The 23,281-nt window shown below is 37.9% G+C and overlaps 2 protein-coding genes across 12 annotated transcripts in view; one reads left to right on the forward strand and one right to left on the reverse strand.

Annotated features, from left to right (window-relative positions):
• ST7L (suppression of tumorigenicity 7 like) overlaps nucleotides 1-13,786 on the reverse strand; it is a 148,837-nt gene extending 135,051 nt beyond the window's left edge. For 4 of the 11 annotated variants that reach the window (XR_004421537.1, XM_033092520.1, XM_033092519.1 and 1 more), the window contains exons 1-4: nucleotides 12,388-12,793; nucleotides 10,508-10,590; nucleotides 6,119-6,281; nucleotides 1,691-1,745 (exon numbers count right to left, since the gene is read on the reverse strand). Coding sequence is in view for 8 of the 11 variants with exons in the window: in XM_033092520.1 (XP_032948411.1) it covers nucleotides 1,691-1,745; nucleotides 6,119-6,281; nucleotides 10,508-10,590; nucleotides 12,388-12,595 (509 nt within the window). In the remaining 3 variants the exon portion in view is untranslated. Of the gene's footprint in view, nucleotides 1-1,690; nucleotides 1,746-6,118; nucleotides 6,282-10,507; nucleotides 10,591-12,387; nucleotides 12,882-13,380 lie in introns of those variants that run through there. The other 7 variants (XR_004421539.1, XR_004421538.1, XM_033092523.1 and 4 more) reach the window with 5 other exon arrangements.
• The window catches only part of CAPZA1 (capping actin protein of muscle Z-line subunit alpha 1), a 35,820-nt gene continuing 25,186 nt past the window's right edge, over nucleotides 12,648-23,281 (forward strand). Inside the window, exon 1 of the mRNA XM_033092528.1 lies at nucleotides 12,648-13,358. Within this exon, the coding sequence (XP_032948419.1) occupies nucleotides 13,320-13,358 (39 nt within the window). The 5' untranslated portion in view covers nucleotides 12,648-13,319. The remainder of the gene's footprint in view (nucleotides 13,359-23,281) is intronic.

A 23,281-nucleotide genomic window follows, 5' to 3' on the forward strand; every position in this document is an offset into this window, starting at 1 on the left:
TGTTTTAAAGAAATTCTGTGGGATAGTCACACCTTGTGTTAGAAAAAAGGAAGAATATAAATCTATATACACATTTTGATGTTCAAGTTTGTTTCTATAAATGCATATAGAGACTGTAAAGAAATACTAATAGCAGTTATCAGTGATAGGAATAGGTGATTTTTACTTTCTTTTTCATACATCTCTTTATTTCCTCATTTTCTCTGATGAAATTTTATATATATATTTTATAATCTGAATAAAAACCCTTTATAGGCTCATTATAAGTGTTATTTATATATTTGACTAAAGATTTTAAGTTACTTAATAGTATGAGTTGCCTTGCTATTTCAAGTTTTAGCAATTTTGTGAGAAATTATCATAAAGAAAAAAAAAGCAAATCCTTGTTCACTTAGCAGTTTTGCTACACATTCTAAAACCAAAAAAAAATTATTAATAATTCACATTATTCCCAAAATGATTTAAAGCAGTTAAAAAACATAATGTACAATATCAAAAACCTCAACTAGAAGTCACTTAGAAAAGACGCACTAAAATAAAAACAAGAATTGGGCCATAAAATAGTCTGGATGAGACTAATATACGAAATGCATACCAGAGTTCTATACACTAGCTAAGGGTTGACGACAGTGTGACTTTAAGCTTTGATTATAGCTATCAATAATTATCAATGCAACTTAGACTTTTACATTAAGACAAACTAATTATTCAAAAACAAGCATAAGTAATCCTGATACTAAGATAAGAAATTTCTCTTTAAAATCTTCATGAAATAAATACTGTATAATATAACAAGGAGTAGCCAGACTAAAAGCTCTTTAATGAAACACAGTAAGAAGTTCAAGGACCTGTTCCTTGCAGAATCCATCAATAGGGGCTAATGGCATCTCTCCTAAAAGCCTAGTTTCCACTTCCCGGGATTGACTGTCCCAACTATCAAGTCCTTAAGCACAGGAATAATTGTTTAATCACTTTGTATCCCCATCATTTTACACAATGCCCAGACACTGCAAATAAATGACGTTTCTTGTTCAATGGAGTAAATAACATGCCCAGTTATTTGGAACTAACTTGTTTAAATGAATTAAATGTAGCATGAGAGTTAGTCATGTAAAACACATGTGTTCTACTCTAGGTAAAACACAGCCCTTCTCAAAATAAAAATAAAGTATCTTTGGTCATAAGTTTCAAAAGATGTTTTCTCAGAGTAAAAACCAGAACAGAAATGGACACAGTAGTGCAGATAGGAAACAGTAATACAAAATACAATATAAAAATACAATAGCCTGGACTGTTCCACAAATGAAGTTCATATTTCACCTTCAGATTGATATTTTCTAGTGAATTCTCAAATAAATTTTGAAATTGAGCACATATGCACAGGAATACACTGACATTTGTAATTTTTTTCTTAAACTCATGAATTCTTTGAAAAGGCTTTCTGCCATAAACCAGGGGCCAAATGTATACTTATGTATCACAACACAAACATATGATTTGAAACAATGTTTTTCATGATTATAAAAGTAAATACAGTCAAGATGCTGCCAACCAAATTTTGGGCTAATCTTTTTACCTTATTATATATCTCCAACCAGAAGAGCTATGATATATTTAGAAAAACAAATGCTTCCATAATACTTTTACTCTGAAACCAATGCCTTAATTATACTGAAAGCAAATGTAATACCTCCTATATTCTGCTCCTCTGAAAAGGTTTAGAGGGTTTCTCCATACCTTGCATTCTAAAAAACAAAGGGAAAAAAGGAGTCATTGAGACAGTTTAATCAAATGCATTTAAATCTTAATTTCACCAACATTTACTGTATAGTCGCTATATGCTAAGTACAGTGCTAGCCACTGATAGCACGAAGATAAATAAGGCACGGATCACCCTACTGTCATGAAGCATACAATTAAATCTAGTCATTGCCTTATTTCGCTCTTCATAGCATTTGGTTCATAATTCAATTATAGCACTTACTATATTACAATGTGATTACGGGTTTGGTTTTCAGTTTCTCCTTTTTAAACATGACTTTGTTCATTTTTGTACATATTCCTGGAGCCTAACACAGCATTTGGAACTAACTTGTTTAAATGAATTAAATGTAGCATGAGAGTTAGTCATGTAAACCACCACCTAACTGTGTGATTAAGTGGTTTGGTAGAGATCTGTTTTGTTCCAAGAGAAAAACAGGAAGTGATTAAAACAGGGAAGGCTTTAGAATGGAGGTAACATTTGAACTGACACTGAACCACTGTAAAAGATGAGTAGAAGGTTGCCAGATGAAAAATATTCTAAGCAGAGGAAGTATCATAAAACCACACAGCATAGACAGACTGGAGTATAGGGCAAGGGGTGAGAGGGAGAGCTGTAAATGAGACAACAGAATGGGGAAAATTAATGAAGGAGCTTATATACCATGTAAAGGAGTTTAGATATGATCCTGAGGCAATCAGAAGTCATCAAAGGTTTATAAGCAGAAAAACAATAAATATGGATCTTTGTTTATATCAGCAATTCTCAAAGTACGATTCATGGAACTGCAAAGTAACAACTCTTTTCATAATAAATGCTAAGACATTATTTGTCTCTTTAACTCTGTTAACTTGAACTCAGTCCGAGAGTGAAGTCTTCCTTAATTTTTGTGCCCCAGGCACCTGATTTGCTTCACCCTAGTCTTAGCCCTGCACAGTTGAGCTGACGGTGTAAAATCAATGGCGGGTAAAACTGCTATTACTCTAGCATGAATCCAGGTAGTGACACGGAATTATACTAGTCATCATCAGATTTATTACCCCCACCTTCGTAAAACAAGACTATCCCAAGTATGATGATTGTCTCCAGTATAAATCATTGTTTTTGGGACTGAACTGGCGTTTTTTGTTTCCTTCATAGAACACCACTTTTACTGGAAAGAGCCACCAAGAGAAAAACTTATGGGTATTCAGATGGATACCGGACAGATATTTTCTCAAAGATGAACAAAGTGGGTCTGTCAACTTCAAACTGTATTTGCTGTCAATTATAAAATTTGAGCTTTTGAGTAAATATTAGAATTTTGAGAAACCTGTATCTGCTAACACGAGCCTGGCAATTTCCCAATCCTTAGCCTTTCTGTAAGACTGGTGGTAATATTAACAAATGTGATTTTTAAAAACTGTGCAATAAAATGTGTCAACATTTGGAAGATATGCATAACTCAGTAAACAAGTATTTCCTAAATGACCAATGCATGATGTTATAAAATCATGCATATGTAAAAGACCCATTCAAAATATAAGATAAACTGATGGATTTTAATGCAACAGAAAGTAAAAAGTTCATTGGTATAGCTTCAAGTTTAGCTGCAACTAAACTTTAAGAAAGTACCTCTTAGTAAGTTTTGGTATAGTATCAAAAAAGAATATTCACAATTTTCTGAAAAGGTTATTATAATATTCCTCCCTTTTCCAAGTATATGTCTATATGAGACGAGAGTTTCTTCATATGTTTCATCCAAAATAGCATATCACATCAGACAATGTAGAAGCAGATACAAGCATAAGCTGTCTTCTATTAAGCTAGACATTGAAGAGATTTAAGCAAATGTGAAACAATAGCAGTGTTCTGACTAAAATTATTTTTCATAATTGTCAGCTCAGGCTGCCATAACAAAATACCACAGACTGGGTGGCTTAAACAACAGAATTTCTTTCTCACAGTTCTGAGGGTTGAAGTCTGAGCTCTGCAGTTCTGGTAGAGCTCCGTTAACTTGCAGATGGCTCCCTTCTCCCTGTGTCCTTAAACGTCTCCTTACATGGTGGAGAGAGAAATTGATCTCTCTCTCTTCCTCTTCTTAAAAGGCTACCAATAATATCAGATTAGGACCCCACTCTAACGACCTTATTCAATCTTACTTACCTCCTAACAGTTCCATCTCCAAATATAGTTACACGAGAGGTTGCAGCTTCAACATATGAATTTATGGGGCGGACACAGTTCAGTCCATAAAAATATGTTACCATGAAATGGGTTTATTATTTTATTATTTTAAAATAATAAATATTTTTTAATTTTTTAAAATTTCTAATGTAATAAATATTGAGGATATAATTAACATATATAAACAAAAGCTCTTTGAGGTCCTCAATCATTTTGAAGAGTGTAAAGGATTCCTGAATCCAAAAAGTTTGAGAACCACTTTTCTACGTAGTTAAGGGGAAAGGATGCACTAAAAGGAGAAGTATTAGAGGCAGAGTAACCAGTTAGAATACTATAGCAATAGTCTAGGAAAGAGACGTTGAGGGCCTAGATATGGGGCAATGAATGTCGAAATTAAAAAAAAAAGGTAGGATGGAGTCAAAGTAACTTTTGAGCAGAGTCAGAATATGATGGGGGTCAATTGTTTGGAGAGGGAAGGGGAAATAAAATAGATATAATCTGAAACAACTCATTGGGTACCATGAATAGATTTCAATAGGAGGGAGGCCTACTGAAAGAAGATAATTAAGAAATTTCATTTTGGAAAGAGTGAGTTCAGGGTGCTTAGGGCCATCAAAGGTGGAGATTTTTAGCAAAGAGTTAGAAAAATGGGTCTAGAACTTAAAAGAGAGCTTGCTTGCAGATAGAAACTTAAAAATTGGTTCTCCCAGGATATATGTCTACAGAAGAGAATATAGACTAAGATGCAGTTACCCAGGGACAGAAAGTTAAACCTAAGAAGAACTTTGACTGACTTTTAGGTCAATTCAAGTATTTCTTCCATGAAAAATTTTGTGGCCCTCCTTCCAAGAATAACTAACTACTCTTTCTTTTGTTATCACAGTATCTTCTATACACTCTATACAAGTATCTTTTATGTTTTTTGCCATCACTTATTTGTATGTCTGTATCCTTTACCAAGCTAGAATGTTAAGGTTATCTTCGCTCTTATTATTCAACGGTATGTTCAATCTTACAGTAAAGAATAAGATTATATAAACCCTCATTGTTATAATTATTTACGTATTAGACTCTGAGCTTCTTGAGGACAGATCTATGTTATATTCATCTTAATATGTCTCATTGTTAGGAGTTCTATAATTATTTTATGAAAGGGGAGAAAGGAGAAGGGGAAAGAAAACGACCATTATTTCTTCCTGTACTCTCGAATGGCTGCCAACCCCGTCCCCACTATTCCTGGTCAACACCCACTCATGTTTCAGGGCTCAGCTTAAATGGTACTTTCTCAGAGACCTTCCCTGACTACATCTAAAAAAGTGCCAGCAACTACACTCAGGTAGTATTTTTCTACTAAACTCTATATAACTCTAGTGGTTACATTTATTGACCAAATGAGACATATGGCAATATGTGGAATTAACTCATTTGTATTATTACTGTATAATTATTACCTATACCAAATGAAATGAACATTCCAAAAATATCATTTCTATTTGGCTTTGAAAATTTTACTTTCCTAATTGCATATCATTAAAAATATTTACTTTGTATTAGTAGATAGATATAGATGAAAAGTCTATAATTAAAGTATGAAAATGAAATATCCATATATGAATATCTGAGATTTTGATGTCTTTATAAATATATAGGGAATAAAAAGCATTTTTCCTAACTTTGCTCTCTTGGCAGAGAGGGCTAATTGTCTCTTTTCTCCTCTTTATCTAATAAGATCCCCTGATCATTAGCTGGGCATATGTACACTGAGAAAATGATTACAATTTCTAGCTTCCTTTACAGCTAGTTGTGGCCATTTGACAAAGGTCTGACCAGCAGGAAGTAAGCTGAAATAGTATGTAACACTTCTGGGAAGAGTCCTTGGCTGCTATGGTATGGGATGGGGGAAAGGGTGTCTTTTTCCTGGCCTATTCTCCTTCCTGCTGATTGGAATGTGATATGATAACCCAGGCCAAAGAGACTATCTTAGATCATGAGGAAAAACTGCGTTTGGGGATAGCAGACTAACAAAATAAGAGTCTGGGTCTCTGATGATCACTGCTCTTCGTATCAGCCATGGATGACTTACATTTACATGAAAGACACATAAACGTCTCTCTGTGGTGAGTTTTCTATCTCCCACAGCCAAACACAATCTTAACTACAGCTCTGAAAACACATTAGACAAGTAGTCACCTGACAGATTCTGTCTGCTGGTTTCACTTTCTCTGTTGCTGGAAGGAAAACCTGGCTCTGCAATGCTGCTTTCTGTTCCTCCCATCAATGGTCGCAAATGGCTTACAGACACTTGTTCAATAAAAGATGTGCCATGTTTATGGAAGTACCACCATTCAAATATCTACAACAAACAGAAAACATCCTGTATTTAAAATAGAATTGATCAGCAGACATATGAGCTCAAATTAAAACATTATCTCAAAATGTTCCTGTTTAATTCAGTATTTTAAATGAGCTCTCCTTCCAAAAAATAAGCCAAACACAAGATTCTGCAATAACACATGCCCAGCAAAAGTGAAATACCTTTTTCACGGCTTTGTCATGAAATTTAGACAAGTGTAGGCAAAACTAGAAGAAACACATTTGCAAATAAAGCAATAAAAAAAAATATAAAGTATTTATAGATAATCTGTTATGTTACATTGTCATTTTATTCTATCTATAGCATAATTTAAAAAAAAGTTTGAAACAACTTGCATGGTGGATTAAGCCCTAAAGTAGGGTTAGAATGCCCACATTTGACTCCCAATTCAGCTATACATTAGCTGTGTGCTTTGGGCAAGTCACTTAACCTCTAACATCTCAGAGCCTCAATGTTCTACCTATTAAATATGGTTCACAGGAATTACAAGTGCCTTTTTTTTTTTAAAGGAGGGCACAGCTCACAGTGGTCCATGCGGGGATGGAACCCGCAACCTTGGTGCTATCAGCGTCATGCTCTAACCAACTGGGCTAACCAGCCACCCCTAGAAGTGCTTTTTAAGCAATAAAATAGTGTTCCAGTATTTGGCAGTATTATTTATGTACGTTAAGAGTCAGGTTGATTCCCATATTGAACCATTTAAAAATCAAGATAGTATTCATTTTTTTGTTTCCATGGTTTGTCACTGTTATAAAAAGAGGAATCAAAAGAAGCTCTCTGTGCTGAATTAGCAGAATGTCTCATATTTGGACACTCCGACCTTCTCAACTCCCTTTGCCTGGCGCCTTTGGGTGGCAGCTTAAATGACACATTCTCAGGGAACTTTTCTTGATTCCATGGAACAGAAAGCGGTGTTCTGAACTCCTTCTGTTTTTCTTTCAGAGTGATCTTTTCACTTGTACTAGTTAGTTAAACAACTGATTTCATTGCTATTCTTCAAGCTCCCAAGCATACTACCCCTTCAGGCAGAAGTAACACAAACAGCACAGCTAGCTTCCTCATTTCCTTCTGATCTTTACTAAACAAATCACTATTTCAGTGAGGCCTTCCCTTACTTCCCTGTCTAAAATGTCAGCCTTCTCCTCTGATACTTCGTGTGACTTTTTCTGCTTCCTTTTTTCCTTTAGCACTTATCACTAATAGTAAGAACATACTTTTTGTTTTACTTATTTACTTTTATTATATATTGCTCTGATATACTGTAAGCTCAGTATATATCCTTGAGGACAAGGATATTTTTCTGTTTTGTTCACTGCTGTAAGCCCAGTGCTTAGAAACAGTGTGTAGCAACCAGTAGGTACTCAATAAAAAATTGTCAAATGAATGAATCAATGTCCATAACCATCTTCTGGGCCAAACTCTATGAGGACAGAATCTGTGTTCATCTGCTTACCATGGAACCCCCCGCCCCCAACACCTAGAAGAGTGCCTAAAAGATAAAAGGGCCTTATAGTTTAAAACTGTTCAAATGATTAGTAACTAGTTTTCTATGTTTTGACTATAAAATAACTTCAATATCTTCCTCTTATTTATGGACTGACTATTCTCCTGCCCAATGTAGTGAACAAATATATTACTGTATTTAAAGAATAAACAAACACATTCACAACTACCTAAAAGATTATAATTTTTTTAAAAAACTATTTTGCTATACCACAAACAGGCCTTCTTTCTCTCTCTCTCTCTCTCTCTCTCTCTCTCTCTCTCTCTCTCTCTCTCACACACACACACACACACACTCACACACACACACACCTGTTTTCAAACCTTTAGGAATATTTTTTACTTCAGTAAACTGAACAAATATGTTATAAAAGTGCCAAAAATACAGTCATTTTGCACTACATTGTGGTCCAATTACTTCACTGACTACATGCTATAACATTTACAGAACAGTGCGAGAAAATCAAGGTGCAGAATTTTTTCTACCATGCCACTAAAGTTTTATGCTCAATCGAGAATGGCTTCTCTCTCTGCTCACTTTTACCGAGTTAGCAGGCAGTTAATCACCACCAAATATGGCCCTAATTTGGCTTTTACTTTATGTTTTACTAAGAAGCAGGACGAAACTTCTTTAAAACAACCAGAAGAAATCACACAAGCAGAAATTATTCATGTGGCAAAAAAGACAAGATTTATATTGGCTCACAGTCAGAGACAGTAATCACAAAAGCAACAATGACAAACTGTCCACCATTACATGAAGGGTAGGTGGTTTTTTCTTAATAGAATGTTAGAGTCTTTTTCAACTTTTGAGTCAACTTTTTAACACAAATGAGCAATGATAATAATTGCTAATATTTATTAAGCATCGTGCCAAGTTTTTGACATGCATTATGCCATGGAATCCTCACAATAACTGATTTTAGTGATAACACAGATTCCAGGTTTTAATAACTAGCTCTGGTTCACACCATCAGTACTTGGTAGAGCTGGAATTCTTACTCAGGTCTGCCTGACTTCAGAGCTTCTAATCATTTTAAACACTGTGTCCCAAACAAACTTCAGTGCGTATGTATATGTAAGTGTATTTGTGTGTGTGTGTGTGTGTGTGTGTGTGTACAAGTTTGATAAGTCCAGGTGGTAAAATAAATTATAAACATAATGACCTTTGCTAATGAAAACTCATCAATATTACAAAAGTAGTGACATAGTTTAACCTTTAAAATGTTACTTCAATTTCCTAATTTTAAAACTTTGGTTTAAAAAGAGAATATGTATAATATATATGTAAGTTTTCTCCCCTCATATAAATGAGGAAATTAAGACTCAGAGAATTTAGGTGACTTGCCCAAAATTATCAGCTAGTAAGTGGCAGAGTCAAGACTCAAAAGCACATCTGCTACTAAGACCAATGCTTTTTCTACTTCATCAGCTGTTCAAAGATAGTTAATTTTCTTTTATACACTATTGATTAAATATGCTAAAATATGCTTAATTATGAGTGGCCTTTATAAATCAATATATATTGAGGCTTATATTAACCCATAGTTTTCGTCCTGAATTCCTCAATGATTTTTTAAAAATTTTTTTTTAAGTGAAGATAAAAATCCCTTTCTTGTCTGGCATTTTACTTTAACAAAATGGTCAAGTGTTAGTTGCTATAAAAAAAGACAAAATCAAAACACTCCAATACAAATGCCATTAATTCTACTATAGCTGGAGAGCACCACCTAGAGATGAAAAAAAGTATAGAAAAATTCATTGGCCATACATGCCATATAATACTTCCTAAGATTTTTATCTGTAGCAGTATTTTTCCAAAGTTTATACTAGGAAACACTAGTTCCTAGGGATGTTAATAAAGATTATAAAATGTAAACAAAATTTTTTTTTGAATACTAGCTTGGTCAAATAAGACAAGGAAAAGCTGAAATAAAGTTAAACAGGTTTCTTTATTGTGGGACTTCTCAGAAAAACAACAGCCAGAATTCATAAGGTGTTCACTCTTGAGTTAGCTACCAGGTTGTTACAAGCTTTTACACACATTATCTCATTTAGCCCTCATAGTAATCGTACGAAGTATATACTATTATTACCCCACTTTTACATATAAGGAATTTGGGGCATAGAAAAGTTAATTAACTTGCTCCAAGTCACACCAATAAAGTGATGGTTAGCCTGACTCCAGATCCTTGCTCTTAAACACTCCAGCCTATGGGCTACATTCAAGACACCTAAATTTTCAGTCTGCTCAATATTGCCAACATTAAAGTATAATGAGTTTTTATGTAAAAATTATGTATCCAGGTTCTCTTAAAATCATTTGAAAAATTGGAAGATCTGGTAATAAAGGTCTGCAAATCTACATGGTAACAACCAGCTTTACGCATGCACGGTCCAGATTACTTAGTACTCAAAGTACATAAGGAATTCAATTCTTACGTTCTGCCCATTTCCCTCATTTTTGTTACCCAGCTGGGCCCCGTAGGCATGTAGTTCCACAACCCTCCTGTCCCCTTCAGTATTTTATACACAAATGAATACTGTCAATCTCTAAAAATGGAGGGAGAGGCAGTGTTTCTCCAAATGCTGAACCCATTTTGAGAATGCTGATCTAGAAGTAGTTATAATTATTGTAACCATATAAACAGATTTGATCTTTAGATAAATACCAAAGCATGAAAGAAATGGAAACTACTTACAAATATTAGTCCTGATATCAAAGAAGATGTCCCTGTAAGTGCCACATAGAATTTGGGCGTCAATGAATTTAAAAATATTGTCACTGCCAAAAGGAAAGAAAGAAAAAAATCAATGTTTAAAAATGTAAATTCAAAGTACTCAAGTTAAATACACAGGTGTCCTTAAGAGTGGAGGAACATAAGTGCCTTAATATCTAGTATAAGATTCATTTGAGAAAGTTTTAATTTTTAAACAGCTACTTTAAAGTCCCATTGTATCATATCTTAAAAATGCCGTCACACATGTAAGGGTAGACTTCTACACTATTTGTTAAATAAGCAAATCAAAATGACATACTTTAGCCTGCTTTGAGAATGAAACTAAGAAGGTATAAATCATAATTTAGGTAAGAACTTTTGCATATCTACAAGCTAAACAAACATCCTGCTACAAAGGAGATTTAAAACCACTCCCTAATTATTTTGGTGAGATACAAACCAGTGTTTCAAATTAGAGGAAAGGAAACAGTGTAAGTATTTTGTACAGGGCTAGAGAGGGAAAATAGCCCCAAGAGAATAGCAACAAACTTAGAGCTCTTTCCCTGTACCTGACTCACTGAAAGCCTGGACCAGATTCTTCACTTCAAATAACTGTCTCATAAATATTTCGGGTTTTGGAAAGAAATAAAACTTTATAATAGTCAACTACTCTTATCTAAACGCCATATCTATTTAACAGGTAGAAAAACAAACGACAAACAATGAATAACATTTCACTGAGCATACAAACCACTAGTAAGCACTTCATTAACTTAATACAGAGACACCAGATTAGCTCTTTCAAGCAGTCTAAGAAGGACAATTTATTTAGCTGGTTTTAGTGTGTTAGTTATATCTGAATTCACATAGTGCCTATGTTCTAAAAAGTCCCAACTATTGGAATATTAGCTCAGTCTTTCATGTCATCTCATGAAATAGTAAAGGGGACATTTGCCTTTTCTTGCTACAGAAAAATAAACCCTGATATTGATAGTCACAGTCATCACATAAGAGAAATATTTCCATCTTGTTCTGAGGTTGCTGTTCAGAGCTTGAGGGGCAATATTGCAATGACGTGTAAGAGGCCCTGTCTCCCCATCCCCTTCGTCCTGGCTACCGCTAAAGGGGAGTATTTGCAGAACCCACGGGGATCATCACTGTTCACACGTCTTTGTGTCGTCAGCCCAGACTACACAGCAAGCTCCCCACAGATGCTGAAAGAACTCAGGAAAGAACCCACTGCTGTTCGTGGCGCTCTTTTCTCTTTACCTCCTCTACTTTGCTATGTTATCACTCAAGAGAAAGCCCGAAACAAAGAACGGACAGAAATGTCACGAAAACTATGTCTTGACAGAACTATTTTAAAACATGAGAACGGCTGGCGAAGATCATGGCATGTTCTTTCTCTTAGATCTTTGAATACAGAAGCGCTGGTCTTTGTAGCCTTGGTTGTGGGTTCGCTCAGCTGAGCCGCGGGAGACTCAAAGGAACGATTTTCAAGGGATCCTACCAGTGGGGGGGGGATGCGGGGGGGTGTAGATACATTCTGCATCCGAGTCTGAAAATGCTCTCGTCTGTCCTACCACCTGAAGCTTACAGCTTGTCAGGTGGCTTTTCCTCGGGGAAACGAGGACAGAAGAGGGCGGCTCTCAGGAGCGCTAGGGAGGAGCCGGCGGCTGCCGCTCAGGTTTGACAGTCAGCTGCGGAGTTGCGGCCCAGGAGAAGAAGAACCCACTGGGTCGCGCACCACAGACAGACTCTCCGAGGCCCTCCAGGGACCACAGAACCTCTGCCCTTTGGCCCTTGCCCCCGGCACGTTTCCTGGCCCCCAGCCCGTCCCCGGGGAGGTCTGGGCCTCTCACCCGCTGCCAAATTCTCACACAGCCTCAGCGGGACCCTCAGAGCGTAAAGCAGGCCCAGCCCCGCCACGAACCACAGCGAGGCCCCAGTCCCCGCCAGCCCGGCCCGCAGCCGCTCCCTCCAGCCCAGCGGCGGGCTCAGGCCGGGAGCAGGTGCCGGAGGAGAAGCCGCAGCAGTCGCTGCTTCACCTAAGCCGTCCCCGTCCGCCATCTTGCCGCTCCCTCAGGCGCCGGGAGCTGGGAGGGGAGAAGGGCAGGAAACGGGGAGTGGGGAATCCTGGGATAGTGGCGGACCTGAAGTTGGCCTCTGTGAAGGCTGAGTTCCAGGGCACGGGGAGCGAGAAGGTTTGGAAGGTGGAGGACCGTCCAGAACTGGGCTACCTATTCCTTCGAAGGGCGGGAAGGGGCGGATAGAGGTACCTGTTCTGGAGGAACTGGACTGAGATGTGACCCCCGGAATGAAGTGGTTTTGCTTGCATACGAGGAGGGGGGTCATCTTTCATCCCCCCCTTCCTGGGGTTGAAAAGGCTATCGACCGAGCAGGGGCCGAGCAGCACTCAGTCGTTTTGGACACGGCTGCCATGGAAATCACTGGTACTGGGAAAGCCTGTAAGAGTAGCAACTGCTATTTTGTCGGAGGGAGCCCAGGCACCAAGAACAGTCGAAACACTCTCCCGGCGCGCGTCCCACAGACGAATGGGGGAATGAATGTGACTCAGTGAGCGAGATGATAGATTTAAAGTCATTTAAGGCAAAGTCGACTTCCCGGGCCGCGGGCTCTCGGAGCCCTCCACCCCCGCCCGTAACTGACATGGCGCCCTCCCGGTCGGCGTTTCCGGGCGGGTCCTTCCGACGGCCCCCGCGGTGATTCCATCACTCTTCTTCCTTCCCGGCCTGCCTCGCGCCGGGGCCGGGCTGGGCCAGAGCTGCCCAAGATGGCCGACTTCGAGGATCGGGTGTCGGATGAGGAGAAGGTAAGGGGTCCGCCTCTCTCACCTCCTCCCGCGATAGGGAACGGGGTCCCGATCCTGTTGCAGTGGGAACCCTGGAAGTGTCGCCAGGAGAAAGAAGTTTCTTAGCCCGTGCTACCATACGCTTTCTGCAGTTGGGACGCTTTCCTCTTGAGGGGCTTTCCTCTGGCTCACGGTGGCCCCAGTTCCCCATTCCTCAACTCTCTTCTTTCCCTCCGGGGCCTGAGACACAACCCAGTGGCTTTCCTGAAAGAGAAGAGACTTTCCCTTATTGAATCGTGACAGTGGACTCTTCTCTATAATTAAGAGAGGGGGCGATGGTGATGTCGCGATTTTTTTACCGCCTTTAGCTGTTGGGGCGCATCCCATCCCCCCATTTCCATATGTGATTGAGGCTAGTTTAGGGCGAGTCACTTCCTGGTCAGAGTGGCCTCTTAACTTCCCTTTTGCTCCTCCTTCCCCAGGAAGTGATTTTCTTGTCACGACTCCTCGACTGGGAGAGGTCCCCCAGTGTTGTCTGCTCCTCGACACCTCCACCTCTTTTCTCACATTTTGTAGCTGAACTAATTCGCAGTAATGTGTAAGCCTCGGGACGTTTGATTCAGGATCTGAGCACCACTCTTCCCTGTAGACACTCCCTTGATTGTATGTATGCACATAAGGCTCCCTTGGTGTCGCCATCCCTTGGATCTTACATCCTTTTAACCATAATTTTTGAAAAATAATAGTTTCGATTTCTTGTTAACAAATCAAGAATAACCAACGGATTTTTTTTTTTTAAAACTCCAGAAGGTTTTATATAGCGCATAAAACTCGTGTTAACACATTCAGACCTGGACAAAAAGCATCCTGTCTGCTTTGATGCTCCACTGCGGTGTCTTTGATTATAGTTGAATTTGTCAGTGTGTAACTTATGTACTTATTTCTTCGAAAGTGTTTTAAATACAAGAGCATAGTCTTTGTTAGGTGGGATAACTTTTCTTCTGACAACTGCACACCTTAACAGTTTGTCAGGCTTTTCAGTACCACGTGATTATAGGGCCTGTAGAAATTAGAATGATTTCACCAGATGACTCTCTAAAGGACAAGAATTATGTCTTTTGTTTCCCACAGTGACTGTTACAAAATGTGCACCCTTGAGTACTCTATAAATGTCTCTGGGCACTCTCGTTTTTCAGTAAAAGAGATTGGGGTGATGGAGGGATCTGTTGATCCAGCATTCCTTTGTACAGACTTCGGTATGTTATACCTGCATATGGCATGCCATTTTGAAATGCTGAAGAATGTGCCATAAACACACATAACCCACGGAACAACACTTCAGCGTTAAATTTCCTGTTTCTTGGAAATTCTCATAAATGTAATGGGGGTGGAAGACATCTTATATATGAACTTATGCTGGAGAGAAAACTATAATAAATGCTTATTCTAAGGCAAATAGTTCTGATTCAGGTGAAGTTAAATTAGTGAAAATCATGGTATAACAAAACATTTGTTAGCCCAACTGATGGTCCATTTATTAAGCAAAAATATTGTAACAAAATTTCACTTAAGAATTTAAGTAACAAGTTTATTGTGCCCAAGCAGTACTGCATTACCGGTGGTGCTGTCGTCGTTGGATTTTTGTCTTTGACACTGGGTTAGAATGCCTTTTTAATTAAACTTGGGAAAATATATATATATTTTAAAATGCAAATTAAAATATCTTTGGATAGTGATGTTAATAACATTAATAGTCTTGATTTTATAATAGCAGATCTGTGACCAGGTTCCTCTTCCAGCATACGTCTTCTGTTGCTTAATTTTAATAATGGCATAGCAAGCAAATCAAAAGTAGTAAGGTAAATCTGCCATAAAATGTTGATGAATTTCACATTCAGTAAAGAGTTTTTAGATTAACTACATTGTCTTCATTAGAATAATAACTGATATAGTGCATGTTTCATATATAAAATCCATATGATTTGAGATAACTGAAATTTTGTTAGGTTCTTATTCACAGACAGATGAAACTGATCTGTATTTCTCTGTTGTGGATCTATCTATAAGAAAAAAGGAAGGGCTTTGACTTGTAAGATTTCTTCAATTTTACAGTTTCATAAGTATCTTGAACTCTTTTCCTGCAGACTTCTGATTCCTTTTAATTGATTTCAAGAATTGAGAAAGTATTTTTCCAGCAACACTTACTGATATGAATATCTTAGCAGTCATAAACCATAAGTAACCCTTAAATGAGATTCCTGTCCAACAAGGTTTTTTCAGCCTTAATTTGTATTGATTCTTCCTTGAAGGAACTCTAAAGTATCCGTTTTTTTTTTTTCTCTTTAAGACCTCAACTGCATTTGAATTGGGGATTTGTTTTAAGGCATATATGTCATGATGCCAAATATATTTTAATTAGTACTGCTTTTTATTTTTCTTACATTTTCTGAAAGCAGTTAATCCAGAGGTGAATTTGGCGATGATGGTCTCTGATTTCCTTGCAAGTATTTCTATAAAAGCTAGTAAGATCAACCATTCTCATAGCTAACTGCTGAAGTTTTTCTCACTTTATAAAGAGGAAGTTGGGTTTTTTAACTTCTGCGTTGTTACCTGAAATGGTCATGATGAGCTGCCTAAATAAAACAGGAAGTTGAAAGTGTAATAACTTGCAGAAATAAATGCATTTAGTCTTATCTTAGAATTCAATTTCTGAGAATGAGCTCTACTTTTTAGTTACTAAGACTCTAGTTATTTGGTTCCAAATGCTTAAGAAGACCAAAATGACAAGATACCATAATTAGGAAACTGGAAATATGAGATGAACTATTTATTTGGGTTTTTGCACTGCCCATTTCCTTTATTTCATGATTCAGCATTTTTAAAATACAAATGTAGAGGGAATTTTAAGGCTGAAAAAAGTGCAATTAGCATGTTTTTTCCTTTCATTTAACTAGTGGAATATTTGTGTACAACCTTAAAAATACTATAACTGAGAATGGATCTATATGCTTTAAGTTTAGACAACGATATCATCTTTAAGGCACCTTTTTTTTTTTTTTAACTTTCATTTCTTTTTTTAAGTGTGTTTTTCCAGGACCCTTCAGCTCCAAGTCAAGTAGTTGTTTCAATCTAGTTGTGGAGGGCGCAGCTCACAGTGGCCCATGTGGGGATCGGACCAGCAACCTTATTGTAAAGAGCACCTCGCTCTAACCAACTGAGCTAACCAGCTGCCCCTAAGGCACTTTTTGAGAAACAGGTTTATCAAAATTATTCAGGGGAAATATGGGAAATGTTGTATATAAATACAAAAGGACTCTTATCAGAGCTCCTGAAAAATACTTAAACTTTTTAACTGGATTTCCTTCATTTTGTATTAACTTTTTAATTTACTAGATGAGTTATTACCCTTATAGGATGAAGTAAGCCCTAAAGCTTATTAACCATGGGTATTTTCTAACAAGTTATCGAGTAATATTAACACTGCCATGCTTTTATCTTCCCTCGTTTCAGTTAGCTTTGCTTAGTAGTATTCATATAATCTGTTACAAAATCATTGGACAGGAGCATAAAGCCTAAGCAGGTACAAACTCAGATACCCAATCTTTGGTTAAGAGTATAGGTTTATTACATTTCTTCTAAAACATCTAGCTGTTTTATTACCACCAGCTTTAATGCTAAGCAAAGCAGTGTAATTTGTCAGAAAATTCACACCCCAGGTTTGTCTGCTTCAGAAGCCGTGCTTTTGTGCACTCCACTTTTTTCCATGTAACCATGAATGAAAAAAAACAACAATAGAGGCATCCGTTTAATGAATTATAAATGAGGTACTGTAGTGTAGCGGTAAAGAATGATTCAGGAGTGTTGGGAGATTTGGTCTCTGCCTGCTGTGCATTTAGCCACCAGTGTGATTTTGGAAAAATCACTTAACCTCTGTGGGCCTCAGTTTTCTTCCAAAATAGGTAGATAAGGTGAATTGGATCAAACCAACCAAACGAAGTTTAATGAAATTTTTCAAACTCTAATTTATAAACATGTATTTTAAAAATTAAAACATTAAAATATTCTTGGAGTTTCTGACATTGTCTGTTTTTGTGCATTTGTCCTGATCACGAAACTGAATTCCTTGGTATCTGAGGCCATGTCTTTTTATGTGACACCTAGCATAGGATCAGGTACATTAACTATAGGCACAACCTATTGGTATGAAAGAGACTAATCAATTACACCTTCTTGCAGTCCCATCTCTCTCTCCCCAACTCCTACTCCCTCATCTTCACCCCCACCCCCAATTATTTCTGGTACTCTAGGTATTACTTGTGTTCAGGAATGTGTTCACGCTCTCGGGGGCTCTTTGGGCATTCATTGTGCCTGAGCATCTGCTGCCATTACTGGTGCTCTGCCTTGCCACTGCTGGGAACGTTCAACCTCTCTGGGAACATTTTTCCTATAAGCCCCATAAAGCTGCAAACCCTTATGCATACCAGAATGACTATGTATATATACTTCTAGCTTTGCAAAACCCCTAATCAAAATACATCCTTCATCTGCCACAAGTCCTCTCCTTTAGAGCTCAGAAAAACATACACGATAGGATCACGTATCGTTTGCTTTTTTTCTCTCTCCAGGCCACAAAGAGATGAGAGAATCATCTCTTGGGGGGAAAAAACAGTTTAAAGTCCTTATATGGATCAGCTCCTGAAAATAAAAACCCTGGGTAGGGGAAATTAGTCATGATACTGAAAACAATTTGACTACTTGGGGATTTCTGAACTAGGGGATAATTTTAATATGCAGTTACTGTTATTTTCCCTTCTTCCCTCATTAGCACTTCCTGCCAACCTCAGCGTTTGTGTTCATCCCACTATTATTCTGTTTTAGTCACGCTTAGAACGTTGGCATCATCTTTTTCACCCTTAGCCTTTCCTCTCATGTTCAATTAATTAGCATTCCAGTCCTGTTAATTCTGCCTTCCTATCATCAGATTCTGTTCCTCCGTTTCCATTCGTTTTCTTTTTTTAATTATTCTAGGTGTATAGGAACTATAATCACATGTTTCAAATTAAAATGGTAGAAAAGGGCGTGAGTAAAAGGTCCCCTCCAAACCCTGTTTTCCAGCCATCAAGTGCCACTGAGAGGCAGCCAATATACCAGTTTCTTTTGTACCTTTTCTATTCTAAGCAAATCCAGACAGATAGACTTTTCACTTAATATGTCTCACCTGTCCATATTTCTTCTGCCATTGTCTTCATTCAGGACCCTGTCTTATGCTTGAATTATTTTTAACAGCATTTTTAATTGTTCTCTTTGCCTCCAGCCTCTCTGATTTTCCCTTCTACATTTTCACTGATTTACCAAAATACTTCACACTGCTAAATTCTTCACACTGCTAACTTCTTCACACTACTGTATATAAAATTTATCTTTGCTATAACTGCACATACATACTGTAGGGCGGTGTCTATGAGGTAGAATCTTCTGCTGAGTGAATCATATGACGTGTAAGTCACGGTATATAACACATAAGCAAGAAAGAAGACAGCCTAATGCCAGACTGCACCATGAAAGGTGGGTGCTTTATTGGAATGAGAGACCTTGGCCTTGTGGCTTATTTGGCCTCTAGGTAACATTTAAGTGCTTATTATGCACTAGATATTTTATGTGTTAACATGTATTCATCTCAAAACATCTCCATCAGAGATAACGTATTATCTTCATTTGACAGTTGAGTAAACTGAGGCACATTTGAAGTTAAAAAAGTATGACCAAGTGTCCAGAACTAGTAATAGTAGAACAGATACAATGCTGACCATCTGCTTCCAGACCTGTGCTCTTACCCACTCTGATTCCTTTGAGAAGATAGTGCACAGGAATCTATTTTTAATAAGCTTCCTAACAATTACTGCACAACTCACCAACCACTCTCCAAATCTTAGTCCTCTGCCTGGTAAGCCCAGAAGCTTGATTCATCAGGACACTAAGACTAGATCTCTCAGGGACAAACTCATATTAGCTGATGTATAAAAGTAGAGTAACAACTAATTTAGTAAATGCAGGAGGGACTGGGTTCTTTTTTCAGGTAGGTCAGGCACAGAGGAAATCAAGTTATTTTTTCGCGGCATGGAGTCAGGGCGAGAGATATTAACTATACAGTCTTAACATTTTAATGGCATTTTCCTCCATAATAAAGATATACAGAGTGCCAAAAAATGTCTACACATTTTAAGAAAACTGTATTGTAATACTCAATATATACTGATAACAAAAGATGAATACAAGTCACATTTGACTTCTGCAGTTACAAGAGGTGCTCAAAGAGGTTACCATCAGCGTCCAGACACTTCTGATTATGGCGAACTACTACTTGAGCAACGTTGACCAGTGTCCACTTGAATACAATTTTTTGGCACCCCCGGTATATACCCAACACCAAGAACAAGTCAGGTCTTTGGGTAGGGCACCCTCTAACTTTTAACGGAAGTGGACATTCTTTCTCTAGACTGATTTTACTGGGCTGGAAGGAAGCCCTAATGTCAAAAATTTGCATATCGCAGCTTTTGCAATCTTTCCTCTCTTACATTTCTTAGTTGCTCAGACCAAAAAGTTTAGTGTCATCTTTGACTCCTGTTTCTCTCACAATCCACATATGATCCATTAGCAAATCTTGTAGGTTCTGCCTTCAAGATATACCCAGATTTTGACTTTTTTCACCACACCCTTTTTCTGTGATTTCCCATCTAGGTTGTGGCAGTAGCCTGCTCTCTGGTCTCCCTGCTTCTGCTGTTTCCTTTCCCCAACTCCTCTAGCAGCTGTCCCTCCACGCCCCCCCCCCCCCCCCCCCCCCCAGGCAGCACCCAGTGATGTGGTTAAAAATGTAAGTCAGAACATGTCACTCCTCCAGTGGCTTCCCATCTTCAGAATAAAAGTTCTTATTCTGACCATAAGTTCCTACGTGATCTGGGGTTTTACCTCTTTACCATTTACCTCTCTGGCTTTATCTCCTCCCTGTTCTCCCCTGGTCCTCTGTTCCAGCCCCACATTCTTGCCTAAAGGATCTTTGTATTTGCTCTGTTCTCTTCTGTATCCCTCACTTCCTTCAGAGACTTAATCTTCAGAAGTAGCTTTCTCTGGTCACCCTCTCTAGTTCCAAATCCTAACATTTCATATCCCCTTTCCCTGCTTTATTTTTTTTACTCTTTGTCACTAGCTAGAATACCGTATAATTTAGTTATTTAATCTTATCTATAGTTTCTTTACCCACTAGAATGTAAGCTCTATAAGAACTGTATACTGTTGAACCACCATTGCCTAAAACAGTGCCCACACATAGTGGGTCTTCAGATATTTGTTGAATGAGTGAATGAATCTTGCTTTTCTAGCATCTGCCTTGACTTCATAGTTAACTGTTAGAGGACAGTGTGATTGCCAAGGTTTGTGAAGCGGTATTGATAACTCCAGTATTTCCATATTACTGCCCGATTAATTTTTATTAAAGGAGCTTCCCACTCAGAAAGCTTCAGCAATTCTCCATTACCTACAGAAGAAAACCAGACGATATTAGCATAACTAATGCCCTCTGACTCATCTTACTCTCCTCTTTTATTATCTTCAAATCCTCTGTTCCTACCAAACTGGTCTGTTTACAAAAGGCTGCTTTTCCCCACCTTTTTTTATTCTTATCCATTACCTTTGTTAAACACTGTCTTTCCCCCCTACTGTTTAAAGCACTTTGAAGAGCTCAGCTTAGATCTTAACTCCTTTTGCCTTTTACCGTGTTTCCCGGAAAATAAGACCTAGCCGGACAATCAGTTCTAATGCGTCTTTTGGAGCAAAAATTAATATAAGACCCAGTATTATATTATACTGATATGATATGATATGATATCAGGTACAATACCCGGTCTTATATCATATATATTATATAAGACCAGGTCTTATAGTAAAATAAGACAGGGCGGGTCTTATATTAATTTTTGCTCCAAAAGACGCATTATTGCTGATTGTCCGGCTAGGTCTTATTTTCGGGGAAACACAGTAGTTGTCTTTGACCAACCCAGCCCATATCCATCTCCTTTCTCTTAAGTTCTGTTCTGTATATTATCTGTACTGCTGATTTGTCAGTTTTGCTGCTTTGAATTATAGTTGGTTTTAAATAATTGGCACATCTTTACTGAAGGCTATTTGTATAAATTGTTTTGCTAACAGTGGCAAAGTGTGCAAAGATTTGAAAAGCCGAGGTGCTGACTCTATGCTTGTCTTACGTTGTTTGTATCCACCGTGATGGTGTACACGTAATATTAGCTCCAGATTGTAGTTCTCAACCTTGGCAGTGTATTAGAATCACCTGAGGAAGCCTTTAAAAATCCCGATGCCCAAACCCTACCCCAGATCTACTACATCAGAATCTTAGTGGCTGGAACCCGGGCTTCAGTATTTTTAAGGCTCCCCAGGTGGTTCTAATGTATAGTCAAGGTTCAAAATCCCTGGCTTAAGGTGAAAAAGAATTTGCTGGGGTGTTTTTTGTTTTAAGTGAATGAACAAATTGGTAAACACAAAGATTTGAACTTTTAAAAAAGACATATTACACAGAATTCAGTAACACCGAGGCATTTGCTTAGGGAAAAAGTTAAACATCTGCTCTGAGTCCATCTCACGTTACCTCATTGGATTCTTAAAACAGTCCTAGATAACGAGCAGGTATTGTACGCACAAATTAAGAAACTAAGACCCAAGCAATTAAGTGCTAAAATTGGCATGTGAAACCAGGTTGGACTCCCAGTGATTGTAAAGGAAAAATAAAAATGGTAAAAAGATATTGGTACCTGTTAAGTTAGAATGAGATAACATGCAGGATATGCACCAGATCGGAAAGGCAAATCCTTATATCCCATTGCTTGCGTTTTCATCCAGCATGCGCTCTTACACCTGAACTCTATCCTTTTGGACTTGGCATTGCCATCTGCTCTCTGGCACATCAATCTCAAAGTGTTTGATGTGGATTTTCCCCTGATTTCTTAACTTGGTCCTGACTCTACAAAATAATACTCACTGTATCTAGCCACTTGGAACCCTTCACCTGTCTCTGCCCAATCATCCATAGAGTAGGGGTGAGTGTGTGTATTTTATTTAACACATTTAAGCTCCTAAGCAACAAGTTGCTTATGTGATTTTCTTCACTCATTTTTATCTTTTTTCCCCTAACTCAGAACATTATACCTCAGACTTTCCTACTTCCTCAGTTCTTGACCTAAACATTTAGGCAAATCTTCTGATTAAACTAAATAGTGTCCTCTCTCCTCCTGCCATATGTTTATCAGTGCTATTTTTTAATCTTCACCGAGACTGAGCCAATACTTAATTTTTTTCTCTTTTAGTTCATGACTTAAAGTTTACCACTTATTTTGAACTTCTAAATGAACACTTAAGATGCATACTTGGAGATCTCTTTACCAACATTTTGGATGTCTTATATTAGGAGAGTCCAGAATGAGAACTAAGGAATGATTTCCTTCAAACTTGGTGCGTAGAGAACTTGTAAATTAAATGGGAATGGTTGGAAAGGATAACTAGAAAATAAAAGGAGCTATTTTTTGGTTCATTCTTGTACGTTGCAAATTTTATACTTAAGTATCTCATTTTTACATACTATGATACTAGGTGGCATAAGAGACAGTGATGACCCCTATTATTCTGACGCTTGTTAAAATGATAAGAAGACTTTATTCAATACTATTGCATTAGAGGAGAGAGATCTAGCTCGCTCCAAATAAAGCAGACAACTGGGGATTTGTAGCCAACAAACAGTGAAGGAGTCAGTGGATGGACGTTACTAAGAGGAGACATGAAGGATAGAAGAATTCTTGCTGAAGGCAGGTTTAGGGCTTAAACGTCCAAGGTGGGGGGCGGTGAGGAACTTCATCAGATATCAAGAGTGGGGAGATTCTCAC

This window comes from Rhinolophus ferrumequinum, chromosome 22 (genome assembly GCF_004115265.2).
Source record: "Rhinolophus ferrumequinum isolate MPI-CBG mRhiFer1 chromosome 22, mRhiFer1_v1.p, whole genome shotgun sequence".
NCBI classification, from domain to species: Eukaryota; Metazoa; Chordata; class Mammalia; order Chiroptera; family Rhinolophidae; genus Rhinolophus; species Rhinolophus ferrumequinum.